General features: G+C 36.0%; 1 protein-coding gene across 1 annotated transcript; it reads right to left on the minus strand.

Annotated features, from left to right (window-relative positions):
• Positions 1-8,938: 8,938 nt before the first annotated feature.
• LOC126334020 (DDB1- and CUL4-associated factor 7-like) lies at positions 8,939-13,003 on the minus strand. The gene has a single exon (XM_049996795.1). The coding sequence runs from the start codon at positions 12,381-12,383 to the stop codon at positions 11,349-11,351; it is 1,035 nt and encodes a 344-aa protein (XP_049852752.1). The 5' UTR covers positions 12,384-13,003; the 3' UTR covers positions 8,939-11,348.
• Positions 13,004-13,625: the final 622 nt, after the last annotated feature.

Consider the following 13,625-nt stretch of genomic DNA (forward strand, 5'->3'; position numbering starts at 1 on the left):
TACAGTTTTCTAGCATTGCGATTTCCCTGCAGAGCTTATCACCATGGAGAACATGGCACAAGCTACCAGGTCATTTGTAAATGCGAATTTAATATTTAATTACTGTCCTCAATCTTATCACAAAGCTGGTCTAATTTTCTGTAAGCATGTACCATTTTTCCTGTATCATTGTGATACTTCATCGAACACATTCTTCTGAATCTTGTGAGTTTCACAAGAGCAATTTTAGTTTATTTTCTATTTCATGTACATTAATGTACATTTCTAATCTTCAAGTAGGAATCATTTTCAGAAGAGTGGCATCAGTATTTTGGTCTTCTCTTTATCATCTTCCATATTGTTGCCAGTGTTGTCACTGAGTGACTGAATACATGTTGTCATCAGGAAAAACACAAAATTAACATTCTACAGGTCAGAGTGTGGAATGTTAGATCCCTTAATCAGTTAGGAAGGTCAGAGAGTTTAAAAAAGAAAATGGATAGATTGAGGTTAGACATAGCAGGAATTAATGGAGCATGGTGGATGAAAGAATAGGGCCTCTGGTCAGGTCAGCAGACTCACATAAAAAAATCAAACAGGGTCATTCAGGCGTGGGGCTAATGATGAACAAGAAATGAGGATTCTGGGTAAGCTACTATGAACAGCATAGTGAACACACACTAATAGCCAAGGGAGGCAGGAAGCCAACAGTCACCACAGCAGTAGAAGTTTAAATGCCAACTAGCCTCACCAATGACGTAGAGACTGAAAGAATGTAGAATAGATAAAAGAAATTATTTAGGTACGTAAAAGAAAATCACCACCATTCTAGCCACTGTCATGTCAATTGGGCCCAAACAACTGTCCCATCATCCTCAGCCAATGGCACCACTGAGATGTGGCACGAAGGTGCATGGCATCAGCACATTGCACTTCCAGCTGTGATGGCAGACCTGAGTCCACTAGCAGTCGGTCAAGTAGCTCCTCAACTAGCATCATGAGGCTAAGTGCACTTCATCCCAGTCTTCCCACCAAGGAAAGATCCTTGGCAGCACCGTAAACTGAACCCATGGCTGTCAGCTGCACAGACCACTCAGCTACAGAGGCAAACTATTCAGATGCTTAAGGGAGACGGAAATTTAATTGTGATGGGTACTGGAATTTAATATTAGGAAAAGGACCTTGGACTGGAGGAAAGGAATGAATGGAAATTGAAATATTACTGTATCTCATTGCTACCTATCAGAACCCCAGTCCTAAATGTCCAATTGTAAAGGGACCTGTTTCCAAATTACATAAAAAATAACCACTATTTCAGTATACATATAATTCGAAAACAATGCTTTGCTGATTAACATTGTTCTTATGTGAGAAACATAATATAAATGTGAAATTAATAATGTAACTAATCAAAAGAAATAAGAGCACATTGTCAGGATTTACCAGTAAACCTATCATTATAAAATTACTACAGAAAATTAAATAGAACATATAAATAAAGCACGTTAATTGAATCTCCGATATATGTTAGCACTAAAATTCAGGCACTAGGTGATTTGTTATAAAGAAATTTAGAAATGTAATAGTTACCTGTAACATAATTAGTCAGAAAATGATATATTAACTCGTAACTAAGTTGAAAATAGGTTCACCTTTTTCAGCACTGAGATGGTAAATTTTTAGCAATGTGTAGCTCATATTCAATTTAACTTGTAATTGTGATTTTACATAAAATCGTAATTTTCATTGTATGTAATTGTTAACAAAAGTATAAATAGAGGTCACGCATGGGCCTTGGGGCACTCGTTTTTTGGCTAGGGTTGGGAGCAAATGTATTGTAGGCTCACTCGTTTGTTGGTTGTTGTGAACTCTGTGTCATTTGATGTCAACGTTGGGTACATGTGATGTAACCGGTACAGTTCACCAGGCTGAGACACCAGAGTCCTGGAAATATATTGGTATTAAAAGTGCACTGTACTTTGGAATTTATTTGGAAGTCTTCCGCAATCCTTTTCATAGGCTGCACAGTGACAAGACATGAATCCAGGAATTTTACAAAACCCCGAGAACTAAACAACTCTAAATGTTGGTAGAATTGACGTGAAAACAACAGCGCATCGACTGGGCATTTCACTCAAAACATTTGCAACGCGGAGGTGGGAAAATATAAACATCTCAAAATGCAGACTGGTAGAATTTTGCACAGGCATAAAATAATCATAGCTAACAGTTGGTTAAAGAACCATGTAAGAAGGTGTATATATATGAGGGCGGTTTGAAAAGTTCTCGGAATGGAATAGAAAAAAAGTACTTACATCACTGAAACTTTTTTTTTATTTTTCAATGCAGTCCCCTTGTGGATCACTGCACTTGATCCAGCGATGTTCCTGCGTCTTGATCCCATTTCGAAAATTAATTTCCTCCAGGCCTGAAAAATAGTTGTCAACTCCTGCTATTTATTCTACGTTTGAAGTGCATCTTCATCACCAAGAAAAATATTCAGTTTTGGGAATAGATGGAAGTCTGACTGAGCCATATCAGGTGAATAAGGTGGGTGTGGCAACAATTCACACCTCAGTTCATGCTATTTTGTCATGGCAATGGCACATGTGTGCGGGCACGCGTCATGAGTAGCAGCACCCATAGTGCCGATAATTTTTTCATTTCTAAGTATTCAGTTAAAACGTAATATACCCTTTCAGATGACATCTGGTAAGCATGAGCAATTTCATGCACTTTCAATCGGCAATCCTCCATGACCACTTTGTGCACTTTTGCAATGATTTCTGGAGTAGTGACACATCTTGGCTGACCACTGTGTGGATCATCATCTAAGCTAGCCCTACCAAATTTAAATTCATTTGTCCTCTTGGCAACAGTTGAATATGAAGGAACAGAGTCCCCCAATGTATTCTGGAAATCAGCATGAACGTCCTTTGCTTTCATACCTTTCTTTAGGAAGTATTTAATCACTGCTCAAATCTTGATTTTTTTCATCTTTGCAAATCACTATGCAGGAACAACAACAGAGCCACATCACCACCATAGCTCTCTTCCAAGAGCACTGATGTGGCATGTGTTTACAGGCAACAGTGCAATGAACATCGCGCAAACAACTCGTTGTGCTAGTGCTGACCTCTCATGATGATTCCAAGAACTTTTCAAACCATCCACCTACGTAAGAGATCTAAAGACAATGTAAAGTTACAGACTGATTATATAATGGTAAGACTGAAATTTATAAATCAGATTTTAAACTGCAAGAAATGTTCAGGGGTAGATGTGAATTCTGGCCATAGTTAATTGGTTGTGAACAGTTGATGAAAAGTTAATACATAGCAAAAAGGTAGGATATTAAGGAGATGGAACCTAGATAAACTGAAAGAACATTAGGTTGTTGATAGTTTTTGAGGCAGCATTACACAATGACTAATTGAAGCAGAGAAAGGAATACTTTAGATGATGACTGGATCGTTTTTGAGGATGAATAGTGAAGGCAACAGAGGATCAAATAGGGACAAGATTAAGCCCAATAGAGAACCAGGGATAGTACAGAACAATTAACAAACAGATAAAATATAAATATGCAGGAAATGAAGTAGGTGAAAGGGAATGAAGATGTGTACAAAAAGAGACTGACAGAAAGTGCACAACAGTCCAGCAAGGCTGGCTAGAGAACAAATCCAAGGCTACAGAAAAGCACTGTATATACACTAAAGATAGTTCCCACCTATAGGAAAATGAATGAGATCTTTGACAAAAGCAAAAGCAGCTGTACGAGTATCAAACCTCAGATGATAAAGAAGTACCATCCAAATATGGAAACACTGAAATGTGGACGAAAAGTATGAAAGGGCTATATAAGGGAACTTGAAGACAATATTACAATAAAGGAATGAGGAAGTAGATGAATATGAGATTGGAAATATGGTATTGCAAGGAGAATTTGACATGGCAATGGAAGATCTAAGTCACAGTAAGAGATCCCTGGAGTAGACAACATTCCCTCAAAATTACTGAGATCCTTGGGAGAGCCAGCCTCTGTAAAACAATTCCACTAAGTGTGTAAGATATACTACGCAAGAGAAATATCGTAAGACTTCCAACTCCAAAGAAGGGACATGCTGACAAGGGCAAATATTACTGAATTATCAAGTTAATAAGCCATGAATTATTTTTTACAGAAGCATGGAGAATCTGGTACTAGATGATCTTGGGGGCGAGCAGCATGGGTTCTGGAGAAATGCAAGAGGCAATATGGGACCATGCAAGAGGCAATATGGGACCATACAAATTATCTCATAAAATATGTTAAAGACAGGCAAACCTATGTTAATAGTATTTGCATATTTAAAAAAAGCTTTTGACAATGTTGACCAGGACACAGACTTTGCAATTGTGTAGGTAGCAAAATGTAGGGAGAAAAAGGTTAATTACAATTTGTATACAAATTAGACTGCAGTCATAAGAGTCGAAGGAAGTGAAAAGGAAGCATTGGTTGAGAAGAGAGTGACAGTAGCCCCCTTTCAGGTTTACTAATGTCATTATAACTCCACCAGATACAGCAAAGGACTTGGAAGAGAAGGTGAATGAAATGAATTGTGTCTTCAAATAGATTACAAGGTGAAAATGAACAAAAGGAAACAAGGATACTGAAATGCTGTCAATATAAAATGTATGCTGGCTATAGCATGAAAAATATTTCTGAAAAAGGGGAATTTGTTAACATCTAGTATAAATTTAAGTTATAGGAAGTCGTTTTTGAAGATATTTGTGTGGAATGTATGCCTGTTGGATGTGGAACATGGATGGTAACAAGTTCAGATAATAAGAAAACTGAAGCTTTTGAAATGTGGTGCCACAGAAGATAACATTGGTAATCAACTAACTAATGTGGAAATACTGAATTGAATTGGGAAGGCAAAACTTGACTAAATGAAAGGATCAGTTGACAGGACAACTTTCTTGGCTCTAGGAACTCATCAGTTTGGCAATGAAGGGTGTGTGTAAAAGGGGGTAAAAGCTGTAGAAAGAGACCAAGGGATGAATACCATAAGTACATTCAAATGAATGTAGATTGCGATAGTTGAGCAGAGATAAAGAGACTTTCACAAGATAGAATAGCATGGTTTGCTGTATCAAACAGCTCTTCAGTCTGAAGACTGTAACAGCAAGAACTGTATATGCTGTATGAGCAATTTGTATTTGAACACAAAAAGCAGCTTCTGAGACTACAGTGAGAGCACTAGATGTTGTTAATGACCTATTTTTAATGTATTAACCTGTCATGATTGACTCTTCCCTTAAAGAAGAATTTCATTGCTTAATGTTTTCTAGTATGAGTCACATCAAACACAGTTGTTGACATAAAATTATGGCAGAACAGAAATATTCTGTGGTTGAGAACCCAATATAAGGGGCACTAAGTTCGGAGGATTCTTACCTGGGGTAACCTACCAAAATTCATACATAATGAGTTTTTACAACAACTTTAATTAATTTGGGGGACAGTAGATGTCAACTATGTTGTACAAATTTCTACACAAACACAGTTTGCTCTAAATTAACTATGAAGCTAACAATCACGGAAATGATGCAGGACTAGCACATCTCTGAAAAGTACGTATTGGAAAAATCATTGCCTGGAATTAATGAAGCAACTTAGGTTTACAGTGCCCATGATTACTACTAAGGGTGATTTAAAAATTAAGACATTAGTTACCTCTGTGTATTTTGCTTCACTAATAGATTACAGAATAATTTTTGAGGAAATCTAAACTTACATAACAGCATTTTCAAAACACGAAAGCATGTTAAAAGAATTATCTCTGGTGTTATTTCTACAACGTCTTGCAGGGGTACTTTGGCAACTATTTCATGTACATGTATTCATGAATGTCCTTTCCCATTGTAAACATTCCTCTATTCTTCAAACAAAAAATGTGAACAGCATGAATGCAACATTGGGATCAGCACAACATCTATGAAGGCATTTGAGAGGTCAGCATTGGTCCAGAAAGGAATAATATACTTGAGTATACACCTACTCAACAATCTGCCAGAGAATGGTAAATGCCACATATAGATAATGACACACAATTTAAGCACCTTTCCTTCTCGTAATATAATTGCCTTGCATCATTGTTACTGAACTTGGTTTACCCTATCATCATGGTATAAAAAATCAAACATTAACCACATGTGACAGCATATCATAACAACATGGCAATCCATGTAATTCCTACCCTATCCCAACTGCTCAACACCTACAGAACAAAACAAGTATCCTTGGACAAGAGGTGGTGGGTTCAATTTGAAATTATGGTTAATATAAAAATCTCTCAGAATCATTGGGTGCACGGAAATTGCATGTAGTGCTAATATTCGTATTAAACAGTGCTTGATTTTTCAGTATATACACTGCTCTGTCTGCAACTGTATAAATGCTTTATTTGAAACTAACTACGAACAGTAGGTGAGTAATATATGGAGAAGCAGTTTTTTTCTTTTCATACCAGCCGTTTTTCTCCTACCATATACACATAAAGCAATCTAAAAGCAGTTCCCATAATTATCACTGTGAAGAGTTACCACTAATGGTAATTTGTTGATAATATACTTTAGAGCAGCAGACTGTCTATGCCTGTGAATCTATAGCTTGACTTATTCCAGATCCCTAATGATGAGGAACAGTAGTTAGCTTTTAAAAGAAAACACATATTTGCACTAACTGAGAGTCAGATATTCCCTAATGAGCTATAGATATGAATATTACATTCATACCTATGCTTGGGTGAAGTTTCAGTAATTACAGACATGGGGTCTTGTAACAAAAGTGAATATACTGCATCTAAGAAAACAAGCAATAATCAAAAGTTTGGATTAAAAAGATTTGGTTTTTGTAAAATAAGAATAAATTATTACAATCAGAGTCAATTACTCAAAAGCTCAGGAGATCTTTAAAATGTTGAAGAGAAAGTGTATAATCGAAATGAAAGAAATGGTGATGGATAACATAGAAAACCCACATTTAACTGAATGCACACTCACCATTTTTAAAATAGTAAATTTTTCACTCTCAGTACTTATAACTCACTTTTTGAATCTCGTGCTTTTTATAGTTACCTACAAATGACCAAAATTTTATCAATGTTTGCTACTTATTCTGTTGCAATTGCTGAAACATTAGCCTTAGTCTCTCAGGAAAGGAAAAAACATGTACTCTGGAATTTATTAAAACTCTATCTGCCAATCTTCCTGGGAATGAGAAAGATGGGAAGAACGGGTTTAATGCTACTTTGACAACAAGGTAACACAGGGAAGGGGATGGGGTTACAGGTGAGAGTAGTTCAGTAAAAAGAAAGATAATGTTTTTCAGAATATACCTGCCAAACCAATGCACAAATAAATGATGTTCTACTTTTGCTCTTTCCCTCATGACTTGAATTGACTTTAAGATGTCTGCCAACTACATCTGTCTCAATCTGTTTTGCCTAATTCTTAGCAGAAGCACTGTATTGTATAATTTTGTAATACTAACATACCACACATTTAGTGCCTATAACATCTTAACCCTTCTAGTAAAAGAGAAAACAAACAAATATGCAAATACATAATAGTCAGTTACACAACCTTGCTGCGTTATACAGCTTCCTTGTGAAGCTAAGACTCATAGTTAAGGGCATCCCTCTGCAGGATTATTACATACCACTGTAGAACTACTCTTCCCTTGGAATATTACATTTATTCATCAAGCATAAGGGGCATATCATTTGGACATCCAGTGATGGCTTATACTGGGAAAAGAGTGGCGGGTGTTCCATGGAGGGACAAAAAGTAACAAACTGAATAACATGAAAAATTTCTTGCAACTGATACTATGTCATCATTTTGTGAAAAAGAATTCTAGTTATATGGAGGCAAGTGTATATCTAATTATCGGAAATATACATACTGCCCACAGGAAAATTAAAGAGGTCTTTGGAGAAAAGATAAGCAGCTGTATGAATGGCATGCTCTTAGACAGAAAATCAGTACTGAGCAAAGAAGGGAATGTTGTACAGTGTAAGGAGTATATAGAGGGGCTTTATAGGGGACATGACCTTGAAGGATATATTATAGAAAGGGAAGAGGGCACAGATGAAGATTCTTTTGGATGTCCATCCTTCTGATTGAAGGGTTGTGGGACGTCAGCAGTTCAATTATGGAATAAAATGAAACATCTGCAGCCATCCAACACATTATTTATTATATAGCAACCAGTTTCGGTGACTCTATAAATCTTCATCAGCCCTTAAGTGACACTGGGATGTTGTAATCCAACTGTATACACAATCTCATCAGTGGCCAACATCTATGAATTGGCTTTCATAGACTATTTAACAGTGATGTTGCGTCTATAACCATCAATTACCCACTGTCTGGAGAAACATTAAAAAATAAAGAATGCTATCTTGTTGCAATGTAACATTAAACTGTAATCTTCCTTTTTTTATGTTTCTCCAGTCAGTTGGCAGTTGTTGATTGCAGACACAACATCACTATTACAGGGGCCTACGGAAACCAGTTCACAGATGTTGGCCACTGATGGATTGCGAGTACAATTGGAGTTGACCCTCCTCAGCATCGGTTAACGCCCAAAGATGGTGTACCGAGTCACTGAAATTGGTTGCTATATAATAAATTACATTGAAAGGACAGCTACATGTGTTTCATTTTATTACATGGATTATTACATATATTATTATATATTTGAAGATGATACAACAGGAAAATCTGACAGAGCACTCAAAGACTTATGTCAAAACAAGGCCCTTGGAGCTGAGTACATTCCATCAGAATTACTGATATTCTTTGAAGAGCCAGCCATGATTTAACTCCTCCACATGTGATATTCACATACGAACAATGTCAAGAACGTTTAGCAATTAAGGTATTATATCTGCTTAAACAATCTGACTATTTTCAATTTAAGACTTTATTAACAACTCAACATAGCTCAAACACAAGATAAGAGCATATAAATACATTATTGTAATAAACAAACTGCCTTGAATATTATCCACTGGATCCCTCTCAATTACAATGCCGAGTATTAAAAAAATATATGACAATTCGCAAAAATACTTTCCTAAGCATATTCAGATTGTTCCTCTTAGTGAATCCCTTCTCTGCTATATACTAATTTTTGACTAGATATGAGTGGTTTGCATATGCACACATGTAATTACACGAAATCTCATGCAGTACTGTTATAAGCATCTCTAAGTGCCTCCTTTAGTTTGCTGTTAACAGTCTGAATGTTGCTACAAATGAGCATATGTAAGTGGCAGCTCTTGTAAAATCAATGACATATCACACAATGTACTGGTACATCATACTTGAACTGATTAACCAACATACAAGGCTTACATAACAAGAATAAGAAAGAACAATACTTAACTTCTAATAATTTCAAGAAACAACAAGGGAAACATCATTCAATACAATCACTCAAAACAATACCAAATGTTATCACCTCCACTATTTCTCTGACAAGTGAATTCCTCTTTTAGAATAGGAACTGATAATCTAATGAGGGACTACTCTATTTTTAGAACATATAAAACTTTGCTCAAGGCTGCATACAACAGTAATTTTGTAGCATTTCATAGCCTGTGTCAATTTCCATGATATTGTTCTGGGTTACAGACCATGCCATGTTGTAAAATTTTGTTGCAGTTTTGCCATTTGCAAAAGCAGTTGAAATGTTGGTACCAATACCAACATGACAGAAGAATTTTATGAAAACAGATATGCATTATCAATGCAAATGTGATTCATCAGGCACTAAAGAGTTCAACATGATACACTGATTTATGATTTAGCATTTGCTATGGCTGGCTAAACTACGATATATCATTGTCTGAACAGAAAAAAATCCATAATAAAAATTCACACTATAGAAAGGACAGAAACATAAATTTACTGAAAGGTGTGAAACAACAAGAAATGTTTGGACAAATTTTGAGATCAGAGAATATACTATACTAGTTAACGTAGGATAGTTAAATTCTGAAAGTTTCTCATGAGAAATATGAAAGAAGAATAAGGAATAAGAATAATCTATCACATAAAGACTGCCATCTATCCAGAGCAGTTACATAAATGCTCCAAGAAAATGAGATTTAGGTTCATCGCAGTTGACAAACATCCCCTCATATCTGTTATCACCTACACTTTTGAAAACATTACACATTTGTTCAAATTTTAATGAAACTATTTAGACTATAAGAATATCTACATATTTCAATTGTGAAGCAAAATACAGTGTATTCATAATGCATTAAAGCACTTGATTTCAGCAACACTACTTTTAATTCCATATTGTAGTTTGATATGGTCATATTTTATACAAGTGTCCCACAATGTCTGCTAGTTACATGTAATACTAGTTGTATAGTCATTAGTTTTCATCTCACCAAATCTTACAAAAAATATGTGACCTTTTTAAAGAACATAAATGCTGAAGTTAAATTCAAGAATAATTTAGTTATATGTAATAAATCTCTGTTTCTCCAGGAAATGTAATGGTCTGTTACCTATATATTATACAGATGATACCTGTGTAATCTCACAATTCATAATTCTGCTTTGTTTGCTTATGCATGTACTGGATACACAGGGCAGATCAGTTAAATTTACATCATAACATCACATCTACAGAAGATGCCCAAGTTACATGTGTTTTTTACCATACTGTGCTGACTGATTCAAAAACGTAACCTATACATATGATTAGTAAGGGTAATGACACTTTCATTTAACTCATACAACATTTAGTAGATACATTTGGCACTGAAATTGCAATATAAATAATGGACTTTGTGTGACCTACCTATTTTATTACTGAAATGTATGATGCAAAGAGAATCCACACTGCCAAAATATGTATACTGAACATCTACTTCCCTTATTACATCATCACACTTTTTTACTAGTCACAGAGACCATTTTTATCTTTTATCAATCTTGCAGATTTGTCATGCCAGACTTCTCACAAAATACACCGCCTGTGCCAACTATACAGCTTGCTAAATGAGCAAGATCTGATATGGGTTCTAAAAGTTACAATCAATTCCGTTTTATCAGTGCCAAGTTTCATACAGAAATTAACTTAGAAATGCATAGTCAATGAATTCTAAATTTATATTTATAACAGTGATACGTACAGAGTATTATTTTAATGGAAGATATCAATATTGGAACGATAGGATTTAAAATCTTATTTGTACAAAGTAAATATCACAATTTTTAAGTTACAAACTTTTCCTGGTTAGTGTGTTGTGAAATAGCTTAACAACTGCTGAAATACATAAGTCTGTAACAGTTTATACACGTAGAATTTCTAGACATTTATTGTAGCAAATGGCTATCCAATCAGGCTGTGTTGCACCCCACTGTATCTGATTAATTTCTCCTTCAGCAGCAGTATAGGCAAGAATTGGATCTTCTATTGCCAGGGGCATTTGCTGAATATCCCAGATAAGGGCCTGATGATCATCACCTGCCGTGCATATGTGACAAGACGAGTGTGGTGCCCAGGCTATACCATTAACACATGCTCTATGGTTATTAAGGCGTGCAACAGGTACACATGGGAGCCTCACATCTAGTATTATAACTTCTGTAGCATCCATTGCAACTGTGGCCAAATAGTTTGGATCTTGCTTGTTCCACGCTAAACGAAGAAGTGGTGTATGTCGCGGGTCTTCATATATTATGGTTGAATGTTCTAGATGTCGTAAATCGAACATTCTGACTGAGCCATCAGCACCCACCGAGGCAAACATATCACGACCACCACCAGCACGACTGAAAGTAATATCATAAACTTCTTTGTCATGGGCTATTAATTGTGTTTTTACGTGACCTGTCACTGAACTGGTTCGGCCCAATACCTGCCCTGTTTCTAGGCCCCAAATTGTACAAGTAGTATCAATACTAGACGTTCCAATTAGATTCTGATCTACCTCGTTCCAGTCAAATGAAGTCAATGGTGCACAAAAGTCCGAATTCTTGTTGTTATTTAGTACACATTCTAGCCTAGTTTCTGGCTCTCCTGCCCGCCACACACGTAAGTAATCACCACTTGTTGCGAGGAGGTCGGGGAACACTCCTTTACTATCTGGTATCCACATTATTTTGGTTGTTGGATATGGATGATCAAATGTACTTTTAGCAGTGAATTCTGATGATGCATTTTCATCTAAAGACACAATCTGTACCTTATTATTGTATTCCTCCACAAAACTACCCAATGCCAGACGAAAACGTTTGTCTGGTCTCAAAGACCAGTTCACACTATACAGAGGCCACGGTGCGTCGTATTTATATATCTCCTTACGTTTTGGAAAACTCGCCATTGTTGCGGAGAGAATTTATTGCCTATATAACTGAAACGTACAGATATTATGCTAATTATAAGTATTCATGTCAAACATAATATACGCAACACAAGGTTTTTTATAAAGTGAAATAACATACTGTACGATAAAATTACAGATTCAAGCTTTTTGATCCAAAATTTAAAAGTGTTTCTGTAACGCGCACGTAATAAATTTCCGAGATATATGTGCAATCAATACCGGCGTGACATTATGGACGTTCGAAGATCTCAGACATGAAGCATGATTTCCCACGCACAGCATTTATACGGAGACGCCTCTGTCCCGAAGACTGCATGGTACAATTCTTGGGAACGACGCATACAATGATATCTTGAAGTTCAATTCCAATTCGGATGCAAAATTCCCGTTGTTATTCGTAGTTAACACTTCTATTAGATACTGAATGTCTCTTCATTTCCAAGTTGAAGTCTTCAATTTTCTTTCTGAAGTTTGTTCTCATACTGCAACGCACGGTGGACCGTACATACAGTACAAAACGCACACATTACAAAGGTCAATGACAAACACGCACATACATTACAAACATAAACATCAACTTCGTGTATCAATATCACAGATATTATTCACTTCGAAACAAACGTAACATACACACTATGAAATGCACCAGCGATAACATTTACGTGTACTGTGTCGCTTTGGTTTTAAAAAAAATTATTCCTCACCTTCACAAAATTTAGCTATCTCTTAAATTCATCTCTTAAATGCAATACTGCATATGTATAAATAGTCGAGTTGCCAAAATCAAAATAAAATAAATAAACTGAAAAACTCATGAGCACGGGCTCCGGAATGCCACCAACAAATTGCTCTTGATAGGTAAATACATCCATTTTACAACTGGATTGACGATGATTGTTGTGCCTTTGACGCATTGCTGTAAATACTACCGTTGCACTTCAACAATAGACTTCTGAACGGAAATCATATTTCATAGTGAAATAGCAGTTTATCTGATATTACTTTCGGAAATTGTTTTGTGGTCCCCAGTCCAAAGAAAATATCAGTTTTCATTCCTGTAGTCCGCTATGGAAGTCTTTTCATTTCGATAGTAACTTTCTGATTTCCAGCCTCCTCTGTAGCAACACTTTTCAAAATTTTTTTGCCCTCCACTGGTCTAAACCGTTCATCATACATGTTTCACTTACGGCTATATATAAGACTACACAAAAAACTAATACCTTCAGAAGTCATAATACA

Source organism: Schistocerca gregaria, chromosome 1, assembly GCF_023897955.1.
Source record: "Schistocerca gregaria isolate iqSchGreg1 chromosome 1, iqSchGreg1.2, whole genome shotgun sequence".
Taxonomy (NCBI): domain Eukaryota; kingdom Metazoa; phylum Arthropoda; class Insecta; order Orthoptera; family Acrididae; genus Schistocerca; species Schistocerca gregaria.